The sequence below is a fragment of the Cynocephalus volans genome, chromosome 12, assembly GCF_027409185.1.
Source record: "Cynocephalus volans isolate mCynVol1 chromosome 12, mCynVol1.pri, whole genome shotgun sequence".
Taxonomy (NCBI): Eukaryota; Metazoa; Chordata; class Mammalia; order Dermoptera; family Cynocephalidae; genus Cynocephalus; species Cynocephalus volans.
The window spans coordinates 101,682,335-101,703,398 of NC_084471.1; the positions used below are offsets into that span (position 1 = coordinate 101,682,335).

Consider the following 21,064-nt stretch of genomic DNA (forward strand, 5'->3'; position numbering starts at 1 on the left):
GAAATCATCTCTTGAAAAGGGGTGAATAGCTATTAAGGACAAAAGAATTGGAGTGGCTGAGAAATCAGAGAGGTATAACCTTGGAAAAAATGAGATGACTTTTATTGCAGTGATTCAGAACACACTTAAAAATCCAGTCTTATCCTGCATGGAGGCTCTGTAGGAGTGCAGAGGTCCCAGCAGAGATTTGGCAGATACTTTGTGGGTTTAAACCCAAACTGTGCAATTTCTTTCAGGATATTAGTCAAATTCTGGGCCTAACAGGCCTGGAGACTAAAGAAATAGAGAGATGGACATATAAACAGGTAAATAATAGATAATAGATAGATGATAGGTAAATAGATAGACAATAGATAATAGATTAGATAGACAGATGCATAGGTAGGTTAGATATATAGTAGATAGACTTAGTGGACAATTTCTGCAAAGCAAAGAGGAGCTTTTGGTTGTATCCCAAGCAAAACAAGTAATGAAGATTGTGACCCACCAAAAGAAACAGCTACTGAGTCTGGGCATGTGCCTTCTGACTGATCTGAGGAAAGATAAAACAGTGGAACTTTAAGTGATTAGGTGGGCTGGAGTGATGAATTTGATTTTAAACATACAGCTGGTCTTCCCAGAAGAATTTGGGGTGGGATGAGTGTGAGAAGCTGGTTCTGGGCCACAAAGGCTGATTATCTTCTGTATGCTTGCTGCACTTAGAAGAAAAAGTACTTCTAGAGGGAAGAGCCAGCAACAAATGTAATGTAGGTGTTTCCTCCAAAGTATTTGCCAGATTTTAATCCTGCTTCAGCCAGGCACAGAAAGTTAAAATTTCTTCCAAAAGCCAAAAGACAAATCTGGAGGCTCAGACTAAGCTGACAGGCAGGATGAAATCTTTCTTAGCGTCTAGGTGCTGGGTTGATAATATCCCACCAAAGACAGAGGCTTGCATCAAACACAAGCCCAACAGCCCCCTAAAGATATTTGCTGCCTATGGAGATGTAGAGGGAAGAAGTTGAGTTCACACCTCCAAAAAGTTAAAAACTTGATATTCTGCAGTGTTTAAGGGCTGAAGAAAGTGAGGGAAACATAGAGAGAGACAAGCCTCTTAATCAAAACACTGGGAAATCCACACAACAGAAATAAGGAGGAAAAAAAAAATGATGTGTAACTCCAAACCAGTCCACTGCCAGCTCCAATAGTAATTGAATTAACATAATTAGCACCTCAGCCTTTCTGTCTATAAGAGAAACAAAACCCTCCCCTGTGGAAACTAAATTCATCTTCAGTTTCTCTGATCCTTTTATTCACAGGCAAAGAGGCAGAAAGTATAATCTAGAGTAAAAACACACAAAATGCAAACAGGCTCACCGAAGATCTGCATGTTAAAGAAAAAGACCTTAAAAAATGTTATGACTGACGTGTTACAGAAAAATTAAAAAGAAAATTAAGATGACTTATTTTACGAAATATTTAAATGAATAAAAACAAAAGCGAATGGCATTCTACAACTTAAAAAGAAATCCCACAAACTTGGAAAATAAGAACTTATTGGAAGAATTTCAGAGCATATCAGAGAAAACTGATGACAGAACTGATAACACACATGAATACAAATTATCTAAATTGAAGCACTGAGACAGAAAAAAAATTACAAAGATAGATCAGAACACAGGAGACGTGAGCAACCCAATCAAAACGTGTGAAGTAGATGTAGCTGAAGTCACAGAAAAAGAGGAGAGAACAGACAGAAAAATATATGATAAGATAAAGATATTTTAAGATAAATATTCAAAATAAACTGTTGAAAGACTAACTGTTCTAAAACCGATGACTTTAAACAAACATACTCAAGAAGGTCAGAAGATCCCAAGTCAAAACATACAGAAAAACCTGTGCATAGAAACTCTGTGGTCAAAGAAACAATGGTAAGAATTATGCAAACTATTAACAGAAACTATAAAAAGCAAGGGAAATGAAATGACATATTTAAAGTATGAAAGAGGAAAAAAGTAAATACCTTAAAGTCTCTTCTTACTTAAAAAGAATCTTCAAAAAATATACAGGAGAAATAAAGATATCACTAACAAACAAAAGCTGAGAGAATCTGTTAGACCATAAAATAGGAAATCCTGAAGGAAATTTTAAGTGGAAGGAAATTACCCCAAATGGAAACAGAGCATGATGAAGAACACCCTAAAGGGTCGATATATTAGAGAATATTGACTGATTAAAGGAACACCAAAAATGATTTCCTAAGGAGAATGTAACAAGTGGCAAAATAAAATATAAAACAAAACATAAATGCTAGAAAGGAATAAGCAAATTAAACTATTGGAAGTTTCTTCCAGTGTTAAACATGGTAAAATTATTAATTTAAAACAGACTCTACTAAATTAAAGATGTATGTTACAATACCTACAGCAGCCAATAAAATAATGAATCAAAATGTGTAGATAAAAGCCTAGTAAAAATCATAAAATTTAATAATTAAATATTTATTAATTCAATAGTACACAAACAGAAATTTCAGAAGGGAAAATATAAATCAAATAGTGAGATGGAATACGTACATTAAGCCAATTATTACATACTAAAACAAACTGAAATCAAGGTTTGTTAACCTTAGCATTATTGTAATTTTGGGCTGGGTGATTTATTTTTTTGTTATGGGGGCTGTCCAGTTCATTGCAGATTGCTCAGCACTAAATGCCAGTAGCAACTCACCCTTCACCAGTGATAACAACCAAAAATGTCTTTAGACATTGACAAATGTTGCCTGGAAGCAAAATTGCTCAGATTGAGAATCACTGATATAGATGAAGAAAGCAAACAAACAAGAACAAAAAGCAAGATCCAATTAAATGCTGTTCATAAGAGATACAGAGACATAGGCAGATTGAAAGCAAAAATATAAAAAAAGTAATAAAGGAGTTACACCTTATAAATCCAAACTTAAAGGAAGCTGGTGTCACTATAGTAATATCAAAAAAGATAATCATTAAGGGAAAAGGTGTCATTATTTATAAAAAGGTACATTTATTTTTTGTAAAATAATGACTAAAATAGAAAGAATAGTCCTAAATTTGTATCTACCTAATAAAATACCTTCAAAGTACTTATAGGAAAGATGATGGAAAAGAGATAATAAAATTCACAAATATCAATAAAGGTTTTAATAAAAAACACTCTAAGTAATTGGTAAAACAAGCCAATAAAAATAAAACTGCAGTACAATAAGTTTAATTTACCTAATATAAATACATAGAACACTATGCCCTAATACAGAATATGCTCTTAAATACTCTTAAATGCACATAAAACATTTAAAAATTCATTCTATGTTGTGTCATAAAACAAATTTTAATAATTGAAAACATTCAGAGTATATTCTCTTTTCCCAGTGGAATTTAACTTTTGAAAAATAATAGAAAGCCAACTAATAAATACCTGAAATTTTGGAAATTGATGAACAAACTCATAAATAAACTATGCTTAAAAAAATTAAATCAACGTCTAAAATATTTTCAAGTTAAACCAAGTTAAAAAAAATAAGTGTAATGAAGTAAATAAAAATAAAACAGAAAAGATATAATAGAAATCAGATGAGAAAATCAGCATAGACAATATTTGAGAGTAACAAAAATGCTGAAATTATAGAAAAATTTGATGAGAAAAAATGAGAGAAACATAAATTACTAATACTATGAATGGAAAGAAAATTATCATTAGAGATTCTATAATGTTGTAAAAGAATTGTAAGATAAAACTTTAGATGAAATTAAAAATTCCTTGAAAACATCTTCCTTGAGAAACTAGACTTACTAAAACAGGTGAAAAACTAGGCAATGTAAATAATTCTAAGTATGTGAAGGAAGTAATTCTAGTATCTGACTTCAAATTATACTACAAAGTTATAGTAAGTAAAACAGCATGGTACTGGCATAAAAACAGACGCATGGACCAATGGAACAGAATAGAGAACCCAGAAATCAATCCACATACTTGTAGCCAACTGATATTAGGCTAAGGTACCAAGAACATACATCAAAGAAAGGACAGCCTCTTCAATAAGTGGTGCTATGAAAACTGGGCCTCGTATGTAGAAGAGTGAAAACAGACTTGTACTTCTCATAATATACCAAAGTCAACTCAAATGAATTAAAATCTTAAGCCAAAGTCCTGAAACTATAAAAACATAAGGGAAACACTTCAGGATGTGGCACTGGTCAACAACTTTATGAATAAAACCTCAAAAGCACCAAAGCAACAAAAGAAAAAATAAACAAATGAGATTATATCAAAGTAAAAATCTTCTGCACAGCTAAGGAAGCAGGCAACAGAGTGAAAAGAACCTACAGAATGGGAGAAAATATTTGCAAACTATGTATGCATCAAGGTATTGATATTCAGAATTTGCAAGGAATTCAAACAGTAGTAAAAAAAAGAAAATAATCCAATTTAAAAATGGTCAAATGAGCTGAACAAACATTTCTCAAAGGAATACACACAAATGGCCAACAGGTCCATATAAAAAAGCTCAACATCATTAATCATCAGGGAAATGCAAATCAAAACCACTTTGAGATATCATCTCTGCCAAGTTAGACTGACCAGTATCAAAAAGACAGAGAATTGGCCAGCTCTGTGGCTCACTCAGGAGAGTGTGGTGCTGAGAGTGCCGAGGCCGTGGGTTCGGATTCTATATACGGATGGCTGGTGCGCTCACTGGCTGAGTGTGGTGCGGCAACACCGAGCCAAGGGTTGCTATCCCCTTACCAGTCAAAAAAAAAAAAAAAAGAGAGAATAACAAGTGCTGGCGAGGATACAGAGAAAGGGGAACTCATCTACACTGTTGGTGGGACAGTAAATTAGTGTAGCCATTATGGAAAATAGTGTGGAGGTTTCTCAAACAAGTATAGACAGAACTATCATAAGATCTAGCAGTCCCACTACTGGCTGTGTACACAAAGGAATAGATATCATCAAGTCAAAGAGATACCTGCACTCCCATGTTTACAGTGGGTTTATTAACAATAACCTAAATATAGAATCAATCTAAATGTCCATCGACGGACTATTGGATAAGGAAAATATGGTGTATATATATATATATATATACACACAATAGAATACTACTCAGACAAAAAAGAATGAAATTTTGCTATTTGCAGGAATACAGTTGAGCTCGGGGAAAATTATGTTAAGTGAAATAATCTAGGCATAGAAAGAGAAATACCACATGTTCTCACTCATAAGAGGGAGCTGAAATGTAAAAGAGAGAAAGAAGGAAAGAAAGAATGAAAGAACAATCAATAATGTGTTGAACTTTCAAAAGAAGAGAACACAACTGGTTGCTACAGGTGGGAACAGGGGAGGTGGAGTGGGGTTGTGAGAAATTAGTTAAGAGTCATAAAGAAAGAAAGTTTATGATTTGTAGTGATGAATATATTAATTAACCTGATTTGATCACCACATATACATAGATACTGATATTGAACTCTGCACTCCGCAGATACGTATAATCAATTATGTTTCAGTAAAAAAAAAAAAAGAAAAAATAGAAATTGAATTCATAATGATAAATTATACTCAAAAGAAAATGCCAGGTTGAGATGTTTTTCTGGTGTTGTATCCCAGTTTTTAGGCAATAAGGAATATTATTATAAGATTATTTAAAGAAAAAAGAAAGAAAAAAGGAACAACTAACTTAATAGTTCCAGTAAAACACTGATATAAAAATCTGGCATATACATCACAAGGACATATAATTGCAGCCTAATATATTTTATGCTATGGAAGCCAAAATTCTAGAGAAGATGTCTGTAAACATAGTTAGGACTTGTTTTAGGGATACAAGGTAGTTTTATATATCTAAAGTCAATTGATCCAACAAAGAAAGAAAAAATACTTTCAATTATGAGATGCTTAAAATATGTATAAATTTTAATATCCATCCATGATTAAAAACATATCAAAATATGGGTAGAAATTAAATTCCTTAACCTTATAAGAAGGTGTATGTGTAATTGTGCATGTATCTGTGCATATATAGCTAGAGCTAACATCATGGCTAATGATAAAGATGGTGTATCCAACATTATATTACTCATAGTTTTGAGAGCAAGACAAGGATATTCATAATAAATACTTCATTAAAATTACGCAGAAAAACAGAGCTAACACATTAAGTCTAGGAAATGAAAAAATACAATATTTTTAATAAATTACTAAAGTTCTCTTTTTTCTTGGATGATATAATTTTGTATATGAAAACTCCAAAAGAATGAGAAGTAATACCTCGATTTAGCAGTTTATTGGATTTAAGATCAATTAAAAATATTAGATATATTTGTGTAGAATAGTCAAAAGAAATTGGACAATAAAAGTGAAAAATGCATATAATAGTATCAAAGCAGATGAAAAACTAACAATAAACCTATTTAAAAGCATATAAAAACTTTATGTTGAAAATACAACTTATTTCTAGTATAAATTACAGAAGGCCTGGGTAAATAAGAAGATGTATTATATGCATGTGTTAGTAGATTTAAATTTCTTAAATGTTAATTTTACACAAATTCATCTGTAAATTCAATGACACTCCAGTATTGTTCCCTCCAGTTCAGTGTCTGTATGTCGTGTGTGTGTGTGTGTGTGTGTGTGTGTCTGTGTGTGTGTGTGTGAGAGAGAGAGAGAGAGATGACAAGTGATTGTTTATTTTGTTTGTATGGTCACTGACCTAAAAGAATCATGACACTTTCAAAATCAGCAACAAAGTGTGATGACCGTCATTATTAAATTTCATGAAAAAATAAAGCTACAGCAATTAAGACAATGTGATATCAGCTCCAGTATAGACATATCAACAAATGCAAAACAATAACTGTAGCAGGAGAACAACACATATAAAATAACTTTTTGTTGTTGTTGTTTACAACAGAGTCATTGATATGCAGAAGAGACCTTTTTTTTTTTTTTTTTTTTTTTTTTACAATAACTGCTGCTAGAGAAATTGAATGTATGTATGGAAAGAAAAAAAAACCTTAACATGTCACTCACTCACACCATACTTGAAGACTGATTTGATAGCTCATATACCTAAATGTGTGAAAGAAAAAAGAATACAATCTCTAAAAGTGAATGTAATTCTTTATCTTCATAACACTGAAATGGGGAAAATTTTCTTAATGAGGATAAATAAATGCTAAAAATAAAATGACTAAAAGAAAAACTGGTGTTTGTTTCAACTGAGAACTATGCTCCGTGGAAATACACCATTAAGAGGCTAAAAGAGAAAGCCACGGAACATGGAGAGGTACTTATAGCTTCTGTATCTGATAAAGAACCTATATCCATAATATATTAAGAGATGCTACAAATCGATGGCAAAAAAATGAATAAGAAAACTAAAAATATAAAAAAAAAATAGAAAAGGGGCTTTGCAATGAAATAAATTCAAAATAGCTAATAAGAATACAAAAAATGTTCAGTGTCATTAATCACACATTTCTATTAGGTTTGTAAAAATGGAAAAAACACTCTGAAGAATTGTTTGACAGTAAGTTGGACATATGCTAATTTATGTCCCATGACTTTCACTTAGATATAAGTATGTCTTATATCTATGTCTTATATCCATCAAAATACATGAACAAAAATTCTCTTACCAGTTTTATGAGTAATATTTATAAACTAGAAACAAAAAAGTTCATTGTTAACAAAATTAATATTTTAATTAAAAAATTAATACATTTTTATATTTAAAAATGAAAGGTGTACAGCATTTTAAAAAAATTCTGCTATATACAATAAACCTCCTTAATGTAATGCTCAGTAATAGAAAGCAGACATAAAAAGTTCATAAGCAAGAGTTCATGTTTATAACTTTTAAATTAAATTATGGTATTATGACCAGGAAAAAGCATTTTTGAGTTCTGGAAATGTCTGTATCATTATTTGGATGGAGATTATATTGATATATATAAACATAACATCTAAAAAAGCTGTACACTTAAAATTAGGGTACATTTCAAAGTATGTGTGTGTGTGTGTGCATATGTGTATATGTATTTCTTAAACATAGTACACAGTGGAAAAGATAAAATCATGTAATTTCAATCAAGAAATGACAGAAAGCAAAGGGAAAGGTGTATATGAAAGTTTGAATAATAATACATGGTGATTAAATTTTTACTGTAAAAAAAAATTTATTGAGACATTTATAATAGATAGAATATGAGCACCTGTCAATAATAATGCAAAATACAAATTGAATCAATGGAATTCAATTTTCTAAGCCTCCAGTTCTTTTAGGAAAGTGCAAAAAGAAACAAAGTCCATTTTACTTAATATTTCAAAAATACATAATTTAAATTGTAAGAAGAAAATAATAAATTGAACTTTATTGATATTTAAAATTTTATTTATATAGTGAAAAGGCAAGCCACAGAGTCAGTGAAAATATTTTTTCTAAATATATATGAAATCATATCCACACCAAACTAGATAAATAAAGCCAAGACAGTCAAGCCAGTAGAAAAATGGATAAAACATTTGAATAGCCATATAACCCAACAGCTATCAAAATGTCTTCCACAAAAAATAAAAATAAAAAGTTGCCTGGCTTCATTAGATTTGTGGGAAAAAATTAAAACCACAAGAAATGTTATACTCTCACCAGAAAGGATGCAATAAAAAGGTAAACCATAGCAAGTGTCGGTGAATGTGAGGAGCAACTAGAAATTGCATAAAGCAGTGCTGAAACTGTTACTTGGAACAGCAGCTTCATAAAAATGACTGACAGTGTCCAACAGAGCTGAGCACACAGAATGCAGAGTGTCTATCATATATTTTATATAAGGCATAGTTTTCAACAAAAGCTTACAAGACCTGCAAAGAAACAGGAAAATGTGATCATTACATAGGGGGAAAAAAATAAGTCAGTTAGGAACCATCTCTGAATGACCCAGATGTTGGACTGAGCAAAATAAGGCTTCAAAGTTGCTATTATAAATAATATGTTCAGATAACTAAAGGAAATAAATATAAAGAATTCAGGGCCAGCCCTGTGGCTCACAGAGGAGAGTGCAGTGCTGGTACCACCGAGGCCATGGGTTCGGATCCTATATAGGGATGGCCTATATAGGCCATGAGTTCACAGGCTGAGCATGGTGCAGACAACACCGGGCCGAGGGTTGTGATCCCCTTACCAGTCCAAAAAAAAAAAAAAAAGGCTCTTGGATTGGAAGAATCAACATAGTGAAGATGTCCATACTACCCAAAGTGATATACAAATTCAATGCAATCCCCATCAAAATTCCAATGACATTTTACTTAGAAATGGAAAGAACTATCCAGACATTTATATGGAATAACAAAAGACCATGCATAGCCAAAGCACCGCTGAGCAAAAAAATAAAGCTAGAGGCATAACACTACCTGACTTTAAACTATACTACAAAGCTATAATAACCAAAACAGTATGGTACTGGCATAAAAACAGACACACTGATCAATGCAATAGAATAGAGAATCCAGAAATCAACCCACACACCTACAGCCAACTGATCTTTGACAAAGGCACCAAGCCTATACACTGGGGAAGAGACTGCCTCTTTAGCAAATGGTGCTGGGAGAACTGGATATCAATATGCAGGAGTATGATACTAGACCCATACCTTTCACCATACACTAAACTCAACTCAAAATGGATTAAAGAATTAAATATACACCATGAAACAATGAAACTTCTTAAAGAAAACATAGGAGAAACACTTCAGGAAATAGGAATGGACACAGACTTCTTGAATACGACCCCAAAAACATGAGCAACCAAAGGAAAAATAAACAAATGGGATTATATCAAACTAAAGAGCTTCTGCACAGCAAAAGAAACAATTAACAGAGTTAAAAGACAACCAACAGACTGGAAGAAAATATTTGCAAAATATACATCTGACAAAGGATTAATATCCAGAATATATAAGGAACTCAAACAACTTTACAAGAAAAAAACAAGCAACCCAATTAAAAAATGGGCAAAAGAGCTAAGTAGGCATTTTTCTAAGGAATATATACAAATGGCCAACAGACATATGAAAAAATGCTCAACATCACTCAGCATCCGGGAAATGCAAATCAAAACCACACTGAGATACCATCTAACCCCAGTTAGGATGGCTAAAATCCAAAAGACTCTGAATAATAAGTGCTGGCGAGGTTGCAGAGAAGAAGGAACTCTCATACATTGTTGGTGGGACTACAAAATGGTGCAGCCTCTATGGAAAATGGTATGGAGGTTCCTCAAACAATTGCAGATAGATCTACCATATGACCCAGCTATCCCACTGCTGGGAATATACCCAGAGGAATGGAAATCATCAAGTTGAAGGTATACCTGTCCCCCAATATTCATCGCAGCACTCTTTAAAATAGCCACGAGTTGGAGCAAGCCCAAATGTCCATCATTAGATGAGTGGATATGGAAAATGTGGTACATCTACACAATGGAATACTACTCAGCTATAAAAACAAATGAAATACTGCCATTTGCAACAACATGGATGGACCTTGAGAGAATTATATTAAGTGAAACAAGTCAGGCACAGGAAGAGAAATACCACATGTTCTCCCTTATTGATGGGAGCTAAAAATAAATAAATAATTCACACACACAAGAAAAAAAAACGGGGAGAGGGGAAGAAGACACAACAACTAGAGTTCTTTGAAGTTGATATGACAAGCAAACAGAAAGGACATTCTTGGTTGGGAGAGAGGAGAGGGAGGAGGGAAGGAGGTTTCGGTAATGGGCCACAATAATCACCCACATTGTATATCGACAAAATAAAATTAAAAAAAAATAAAAACAATAAATAAAATAAAATAAAATAAAATTTGGCCTTAAAATAAATAAATAAATAAATAAAAGAATTAAAAGAAAGCATGCCAACAATTATTCGTAAAGTAGAAAAATCTCAATAAATAGGATAAATACAAGTATCAAATAAAAATTCTGTAGTTTAAAAGTACAGGAAATAAAATGAAAAATACTCTAGGGAGATCCAAACACAACCAAGAATGATAGAAAAAAAAAGTTTGTAAATTTGAAGGTAGGTCAGTGGAAGTCCCATTTGAAGAACAAAAATGTAAAGAATGAAGACAAATGAGCAATGCCTCAGAGACAGGTAGGACACCATAAAATATATCAAAACATGCTGGAGAGAGAGGAGAGAAGAAAACAGTAAAAAACAAAACAAAGCAAAAAAACCCAGTCTGAAATAGTAATGGATGAAACTTCCCGAATTGGGTGGAACAATTCTCTTCAAAATTTTCCTGGAGATTCCTATTACATAGCATGCAATACACAAAAATAAATTTCATGTATAGGTAGGCTTAAATGCGAAAAGAGAGTAATAAAAAAATGAAGCAAGAATTAAGAATGAATGAATGAATAAAAAATAAAAGAAATGAAAGGCATCAAAATAGGAAAGGAAGAAGTATACTCATTCTTGGGGTCCATTTTTCTTTATGTAGAAAACCTAAGCAATTCTTACAGAATGAATTTAGAAAAATCAACTATGTGTCTGTATGTTAATAGCAAGCAAACCAAAAATGAAATCAGAAAAATATCCACAAACATTAGTAGAAAAATGCATAAAATATTTAGAAATAAATTTAACAAAATAAAACTTGACTGTAAGTAATTAAAGCTATCAATTATTGCAGTGAGAAATTAGAGAGGATCTATACAAATGAATAGGTGTACCCGGTTAATGGATTGGAAATTACACTACTAGGAATTTTATGTTGATATGAAATTTTACTCTAATGTTTATAGTAGATTTCTTCATAGCAGTCGAAAATCACAAACCACCAAAATGACTTGCAACAGGAGATTGGATAAACAAAGTGTACAAAGTTCATACAATGGAATATTACTCAGCAATAAAAAAAAAGAACAAACTAATAATTCATGCAGCAATGTGAATGATTCTCAAAACATTATTCTGATTGGAAAAATCCACACAAAAAGAACATATGGTACATTATTTCAATTTTATGAAATTCTATAAAGCAAATCTCATACATAGGGATTTAAAGCTGATTAGCAGTTTCTTGAAGTTGCACATCAAAGGGAAGGACTTCTTGAATAGAAAACAAGAAATATCGAGGGTTATAGAAATATTCTATATTTTGATTGAGATAGTAATTGCCCTGGAATATGAACTCATTAAATTATACATTTAAATTATTAGAGTTTATTGTATTCTATTTGATCCACAATAACCTATATTTGAAAAGAGAATTATTTTCTAAAATATAACACTTTAATATATTGAGCACTAATGTATTAATTAATATAACTTCTGAATAACATTCTTCACGAAAAGACTTTTAGGACCAAAAAACTAACATTAACTACTGTAGGCTACGTGAGTTTTAAAGATTTCTACTAAATTTTTCTATATGGCAAATTTAACTGCAATACTATAAATATTCCCAATATCAATAATATTAAATTTAATATCAGTTTTTACTGCTCATAGGAACTATTAGGCCTTACTTTGGAGACCTATCTAATAAATGATATAGGGCCAGTTTCCAGAAATATGTGCTTTTAAACATAATATTATATAGAATTCAAGGGGTTAATAGACCTACAAAAGATAGAGGACCTCATTTGGACTTTATGTAATTATTTGCTTTTGATGTTTGTTTTGTTTTGTCTTGTTTTAGTTCTTATTGACAGAATGCCTTCAAATACAGACTTTTATAAAGTCTTTTCAGATACTTTTTTTTTCTTAATCTACAATTTCCTAAGAGAAAAGAGAATATGGCCTAAGAAACTCAATCTATTTATTTCTTCTTTATATACTGACTGGGAATAAATTATATTTTTAAAAAACCAACCACAGCATAGAATATATCAGGTACTTAGAATGGTCTAGGCCTTCTAAGATAATGGATCTTCTGTATTAATTCAATCTTAGAATATCACCCAGTCTCCAACACTACCACCTGCCCCATTGACTCTTAATTTAGTACATTAAGAAATTAGCATATAAGAAGAAAAAAAAATAATTGTTTTTAGTATAAAGAATGAAGTTCAATTTTTATTTAGATACATATACATGTATGAGAACAGTATGTGACATTGCTACCAAAATCCATCATAATACAGTTTAAGCTGAAGCCAAAAGTCACAAAATTGTCCATCAACAGACACACGTTAGCCTAGAGGAATAAACATTCAGGAGACGAGTAATCGGGTTATTTCAAGGAATCCTTTTAAGAAGTGCAGTAGTGGTACCTTATCCACAAAGGATACGTCCCCAACTCCCAATGGATGCCCGAATCCCCTGATAGTACTTAACCCTTCATATGCTGTGTTTGTTCCTATATACGCATCCATACGATGACGTGTAATTTATAAATTAGGCACAGTGAAAGATTTACCACAGTAACTAATAACAAAATTAAGTAATCATAACCATGTATTGCTATAAAAGTTACGTGAATGCGGTCTCTCTCTCACAATATCTTATGTCACTGTACTTATGCTTCACGTGATGCTGTGAGATGATACAACGTCTAGGCAAGGAGACCAAGTGACAGTGGGAAAGTGTGAGATTCCATCATACTCAGAAAGGCATACAATTTAAAATGTAGGAATTGTTTATTCCTCAAACTTTCCATTTATTATTTTTGAACTGTAATTAACGGTGGGTAACTAAAACCATGAAAAGTGAAACCGTACACAAGGGGGGACTACTGTAGTTTTAATTTTCTTTGATGATATTCTTCCGATACAGGGAAGTAAAGGAATAAAAATGGTTTGATGCTTTGTCTTTGTTTTTTTCTGACAACTAAGCCAATTAATATGTTCTGAAAAGCATGATAAACTTCCCTTATTAAATTTTTAAGTAGTCATCACTATTAATTCTATTGCCTTTTTTACAGAGGTCACAGGTTCTATTTTTCCCATTTGCCCCACACTTCCTTCTATTCTTTGTAACATTTAGGAAATTAAATGCCTTAGGGGAACCATCAAGTTCTTGAGAGTTTCTTAAATCCCTCAAGAAACACAGAGAAACTTTTAATATTATATGTATTATAGCTTTTAATCAGAAGATTAGCTCTAGGGATTTTATTCCCATTTGAATTAAGGTAAACGTATAAGTGAACTTTTTATCTAAACCCATCTCCCGACATGACTGTTTTCTGACTATCTTGCTCTTGCTTTCACGCTGGGAAGGCTGTGCCTTTGATTCTCCTACTCCTACATTAAAGATAAGTTTGAATTCTAATCATGCCACCTATAACTACTATCATTTACTTAATTTATGTATCATTGTAAATGTCAGACAAATTTAACTGCTCAGTTTTTGCATTTGTTTTTTGTTTTGTTTTTCTATTTTTTAGAAGGATGATAGGGAAATAAAGCATGGGAAGGAGTGGTCATGAGGTTTCAAAATGAGCTGAGGTGTTGAATATTTATCCTTACACTGGTAAGTTAAATTTACATATTTGAATATCTAATATACATACGTTTTACAAATCAGATAAACATTTTAAAAATTAATGAGAAGAAGAAGAAAAGATGTTCAAATTTTAATCTGAAGAACAATTAAAATTATAGGGGCAGGAAGAATCTGTAATTTGGCCACTTGTTCACCACCCGACACTGTTATCCTGCACTTCCATTTGTTTTTCTACATTAACATTAAAATTGTTGTGCGACTTCTACTGGAGTAATAGTAATTAAAAAAAAATCAGTGTTTTAATTTAATGGAATATTCTTTCCTAAAGGAAGAATTTCAATTTAAATCACAACTACAAAAATAAAATAAATAAATAAATAAATAAATAAATAAATAAATAAATAAATAAATAAATAAATAAATAAATAAATAAATAAATAAAAATAAATCACAACTACATTTCCCATGGAAATTATTCACCTATCCCTGTAGATACCCTAGGTGGAACAGCCATCTCATTACTTATTATTTCAGTAGTGTCACAATTTTCTTTTTCTGAATTTTACCTCCTCTACGGGGAATATTGTCTTCCAAGTGAAAGGATGATGAAAAACATCATTCTTCATTCTGTAGATGTAATGTTACCAGTATCCTGATCCATTTAAAATATGTATTAATATTTTCAGCTGGCCAAGAGGTACCAACAGTGGATTTACTCCACCGCACCCCTATGAAAGATACACCTTTGCCAAGATAAACCTTATATCCTCTCCACGCAGGGAAATGCTGAACAAGGCTACTCGGTCAGCTCTGATCTCGCATATGCTTGTAGACAGGACCTAAGCTGGATCTGGCCTTGTCAAGGAGACTGGTGCCTTGTGTTCATCACTTTTTCAGAGTTCTGCTATTTATGTTTCTAAAATTTAAAAAAAAGAGTTGATTACAAAAACAAAGGTAACACAATGTTTTAAGGAACTGGAATCTAGGTGAGAAAATTAAGATACCTTTTCACGAATCATGCAGAAGTGTGAGTGAGAGAAAAATGACAGTGCAATTTAAGAATTGTGTAAGGAAGTAGGTTAAAAATGTTGCTTCTCCAGTAGGACAATGGGTGAGCAATGGTTTGTGATATGGTTTCGATTTAGGAAGAATGAGCTTCTTTCTCATTTGATTCCAAAAGATGATACATAGCACTCCAGGTAAGAGTCTGGACCAAGCCAGATAAAAGAACAAACATCAAGCCCTAAAATACTCTACAAATTTGGATTTTATATTTGTTTATGTCTTAAATAAATGTGAAAAGATAGTTGCATTTTCCAGGACGAAGGTAGTACTGATCAACACATAGATATGCACTAGTTAAGTGAAGAAGACATTGCATTTTCTAAGAACTGTGTTGAAATATGAACAGAAAGGGGATATTGCACAGAAGTACCTGTATGTTTTAAAAGTTTACTTTATTTTGTGAGTTTACTTTGCTTTTTTCTCAGAAAAAGTAAAAGGACTTCTGTTTCCCGAGTCTCAGTAAGGCATTTCTGTTGCATACCAAAGGCCAACTGTAAGTTGCTGCTCACGGTGTTTTATATTCCAGCTCACAGAGCCCTCTCCTCCCGTTCCTCTTCTCAGAAGCCAGTGCCTCTGGCTATTTTCTAAGGATGACTACAGAGGTTTTGGGTGCTAGGTCCTTGCCTTTTGTCACATATGTCTTAAAAAAATGTGGAGGAACTAAACATGAAGTCGTTAAGTGGAAAATCTTAGGTTTAAATGCCACTGTATAGTTTATTTTTGTATCTTCATATACTTAACATTAGCTCCTCTTGAATCTGAGTGATAAGTGGAAAAGAGAGCTTCAATGGGACCATAGATTAAATTTGCAACTTCATTTTTTATTTTCTTATAAGCTAGACTTTTATTTTATTTACACATCTTTAGAATGAAATTCACTTTAGATTTTGGTCACATTAAGAACAGCATTTTAAATGCATCTTGAAACTAAGACCTGACATTTTTTTTTTTCACTCATGCATTTTATTTTATTGTTTTTTGTTTGTTTGTTTGTTTTAAGGAATAGGCAAATAAACAGTATTTGAAGAGACTAAAGACTTTTTATTTAAAATTTTCTAATTTTATAGGTAAGGTAACCAGAGAAGAGAAGTCACTAACTCAAGTCACACAGCTAGAGATTCCAGATAGTCTTAACATTGCAGCATCATGACTCTCAATTTATTCCAATCTCTTTATTAACAGGTACAAAGAAACACTAACACATGGATGATGCTAATTTTACACTGGTTACACAGTTTATCCTTTTGGGATTGACAGATCGTGCTGAATTGAAGGTGGTCCTCTTCATGTTGTTCCTGCTGATATATTCCATTTCCTTGGTGGGGAATCTAGGAATGCTCTTTCTAATCCAAGTAACTCCCAAACTTCACACACCCATGTATTATTTCCTTAGCTGCTTGTCATTTGTTGATGCCTGCTATTCATCAGTTTTTGCACCCAAAATGCTGCTGAACTTCTTTGTTGAGCAGGAGACAATCTCATCCTCTGCATGCATTGTTCAGTATTTTTTATTCGTGTCACTCCTTACCACTGAAGGCTTCTTACTGGCGGCAATGGCTTATGACCGTTATATGGCTATCGTGAACCCTTTACTTTACGCAGTGGCTATGACTAAGATCGTTTGTGCTGTTCTGGTCACTGGCTCATGTGTAGGAGGTTTAATCAACTCACTGACACACACAATTGGCTTGGTGAAACTGTCTTTCTGTGGGCCAAATGTCATCAGTCACTTCTTCTGTGACCTCCCTCCCCTGTTGCAGCTGTCATGTTCTGACACATCCATGAATGAATTGTTGCTTTTAATCTTCTCTGGCATTATCGCCATGATCACTTTCTTGACTGTGATGGTCTCCTACGTCTTCATTGTTGCTGCCATCCTGAGGATTCGCTCAGCTGCAGGTAGACACAAAGCCTTTTCCACTTGTGCCTCACATCTAACAGCTGTGACCTTATTCTATGGCTCAATAAGCTTTAGTTACATTCAACCAAGCTCCCAATATTCCTTAGAACAAGAAAAGGTGGTATCTGTATTTTACACCCTGGTGATTCCTATGTTAAATCCATTGATTTACAGCCTAAGAAACAAGGAAGTGAAGTACGCTGTAAAAAGGGCCATAGAAATGAAATATTATCCTTGTTAATTTTATATCATATGTTACCAAAAATAAGATACAAACACCAGTGGATTGTTTAATGATATCTGTAAAGATTTAGGAAATTTTCAATCCCACAGGAACCTCAGAGTTTATTTATTTGGAGCTCTGTGTTTTACAGCCAAAGAAAGAAGCCTCGAAGAATAACACGCCATAGGACACATGGCTGGTTATTATGTTAACTAATCTAAAAACCAGACTAAGATTTAAGGTCGTTATCTCTAGATTATTAATGATAATTTAATTTCTTTATATGAGTAAAAATGAATATAAACATATATGAAGGTACTTCATAAAGTTTGTGGAGAAATAGAGTTCAGAGATAATACAAATCTATCCATGAACTTTCTGAAGTACCCTTGTCGATACATAGACACTCAAACACACAAGTAAATAGAGAGAGACAAACCTGAAATCCATAAGTAATGCAGTATCACTAGCTTGGTCTCGTTATTGAGCACGGAAATAAGTCAAAGATGTTAGTGAGCACGGAAATAACTAAAACAGGTTCAAGGCAAAAAGTACTGGTACGTGGCATTGTCTAGAAAATGGACAGATACATGTTTCAGGAATTAGTCTGGATTCCTTATGGCCATTTATTCTTCAAAATAAATGTGCACACTCAAACATACTTACAGAAAACATGGCTCTAGATTACTTTTCCGTGCAGAGGATTACTCTAAACCTTTTCCCCATTTCTGGCCTCCGTTTCCACTACTATATATAAAATCAAATAAGACAGAATACCACTATATTTATTACCACTCCACATAGAAGGTCATTAATCCTAAGAGAAAGCTTGCTCTGAAGAATTTCTAAACTTGAAGAATTACTTAGGAATCATTAGGAAGTCATTAGCAATCAGATTTGCCCCCACCCTTAACTTCAGGATATTTCAGATTTCTTTTTAGACATTACACAAAAAATTCCTTGAAGGGGTATTCAAGGTAAGGAAAACTTATGATACGTAGTCCAGGTAGGGGAAATCTGGGAAGCCAGTCGTTTTTCCTTTCAATTCAAATTATATATACAAGTCCATCATCATAAAATCAAGCCCACAAATACTAATTGATTCATAATTTCTTCTCAAATTTCTGTGAATCCATCTGGGATAAAATATTTAGAAAAGAAAAACAGTATTCTAGAGAGCATTTTCATTTACAAATAAAATGATATTAAATTATTGGAGTCTAATTAAATATTGAAATAACTAGAGGCAAATGGGTTTAGCAGCACTATGCAACACCTGAAGACTCACGAATATTAATTCATAATTTTACATGGTAGGCTAGGTTAAACTTTTATTTTTTTCTTCTTAGTGACAGCCACGATTATATAAGTGAATATAACCAGCATCTGTACAAATGAAAGTAAAGGTAGCATATTAAAATGCGTATTATATTAGACATTAGGGCAAACAAACTGATATGAAAGTTTAATTTCCAGGGTGAAATAATAACAATAGGAATAAAAATAACATCAACATATAATGCTTCTGTAGCTCTTCATGATTTTTCCAGACCATCTTATATATTATTTATAATCAGGTGCCAAAAGGTGAAATACATGTAGCATTCATATATATGAGACATTTATTTGTATGAAATTTTAAGTGTTTAGAAAGAAATAAAAATAATAATAATGATAATGATAATAATAATAATAAAACCTAATTTTATAAAGAATTCCACAGTTTTAAAGAGCATTCAATATGTTATATCCTAGAGTATGAAACACGGAAAGATAATTGAAACTCAGAAAAAAAAGTGAACTACTTATAAGTTATTTTACAGTTTACACCCTATAAAAGAAAGGGCTCGTGTACCAGAATGCAGACAACGTAACACAGTTCACTAAGTGTGTATGTGTGGGAAGGTGTGATATTTCATGGGATAAAAATATTTTTGTGTGTGTAGTATGAACCTTCAACTCATCTTAACAAATAATTATTACATTATACTAACAAGAACTAGGTGCTTTGATGAGAAAAAATATCACTGTCATAGAATTATGAGGGAAATGGAAGAAGCTGGTAGCAGATTTTTATAATGTAGACTGGAAAATCATTAATTATTCCTGCTTTCATAAAAAGTATATAAAAAGCTATATTATATGTTTATTCATGTATTATATATTTTTATATTTATATATAATATAAGTTTAATATATATAGCATTATTCTGAAGTTAAATTAAACCAATTTAAGCATATTCCAAATGTTCTTAAATGCTTGATGTAGCTAGTCAGTAGGAAATAAATGAGGAATTCATCAGTGAAATATCTGATGCTACACCACTGATTGACATGTAAAATATCAGGGAAAAAAATCTGACAATATACATTTGTAGCCCCAGTTCCTTCACTTCATTAATAAAATTGGTTACTGCTCAGCACTTGGAGAAATCAGGACTCAGGAGACATTTATTTTGCATAACTTTCCCCTAGGTTCTTAGTTTTCCTCTAGGTTCTAGATTCTCTATCAAATACATGTTTTTGTTTGTTTGTTTGTTTTTAAATTTTTTTTCCATATATGTAGACTTGGAGTTTGCAATTTGGAAATTCACCTACAGAAAAATAAATTGCTGGCACCATCTGGACCGATTATGGCTACATTTGTATCCTGCTCTTTTTTTTTTTTTTTTTTTTTTACTTATATGGAGACTCAGGAACCAATGTAATGAATTTATGCTCCTAAGATTTAAGGTTTGGTCCTGTTCCATGAGCACACAGAGATTATATTGATCTCAGCTATCATGGCAATTTTCAGCTGTCCTTGGTCAAATGTGTCCTGTATACAAATTCCAGCTCTCAAAATCATGAACATCTAGTGATCAAAGAACGATCCCATCCAAACTCTAATTTGATGTAGAATAAAAATACTGACTAAAATAAATAATGACACACATATATATATATTTTTTTCAATTTAAGCAAGACATACCTCTTTCCTTAGAGCTTACATAGCCTTAGATATGTCTTACAAACTCTTAGAATTCATGTGTTCTTATTCTTTTTCTTAGAATTCTCAGATGCTCAGTTTTTGCTAGATACCCTCCTGAGTCTTATGATTTCTAAAGTGCAAACTTGTGAAATTTCTTTAATTATTCTGAATCACCTGTAATGTGAATCATGTGAATCAGAATATTTAATTAAATAAAATTGTACAATGGTTAGGGATAATAGCTGTGATGTGCCTGGAAATTAGTAGGCACTTAATAAATGGAAACCATTCCAACTTCATGTCTTTTGTTTGTCAGACAAAAACAAACAGCAAAAAAAAATACTCATTTTAACAAGACTGATTATATTTCCTGTGTGTTAGTCCATTTTTCACTATTGCTTCATTTTAAAATAACTGCAAATTATCACCACCATGGTCCT

At 32.3% G+C, this 21,064-nt stretch overlaps 1 protein-coding gene across 1 annotated transcript; it reads left to right on the top strand.

The window, feature by feature from the left end:
• The first annotated feature begins 16,660 nt into the window (after positions 1-16,660).
• LOC134361290 (olfactory receptor 5J3-like) lies at positions 16,661-17,671 on the top strand. The gene has a single exon (XM_063076328.1). The coding sequence runs from the start codon at positions 16,733-16,735 to the stop codon at positions 17,669-17,671; it is 939 nt and encodes a 312-aa protein (XP_062932398.1). The 5' UTR covers positions 16,661-16,732.
• Positions 17,672-21,064: the final 3,393 nt, after the last annotated feature.

Excerpts from the sequence above, each read along its gene's own strand:
- LOC134361290 (XM_063076328.1), top strand. The coding sequence starts at position 16,733 with ATGGATGATGCTAATTTTACACTGGTTACACAGTTTATCCTTTTGGGA.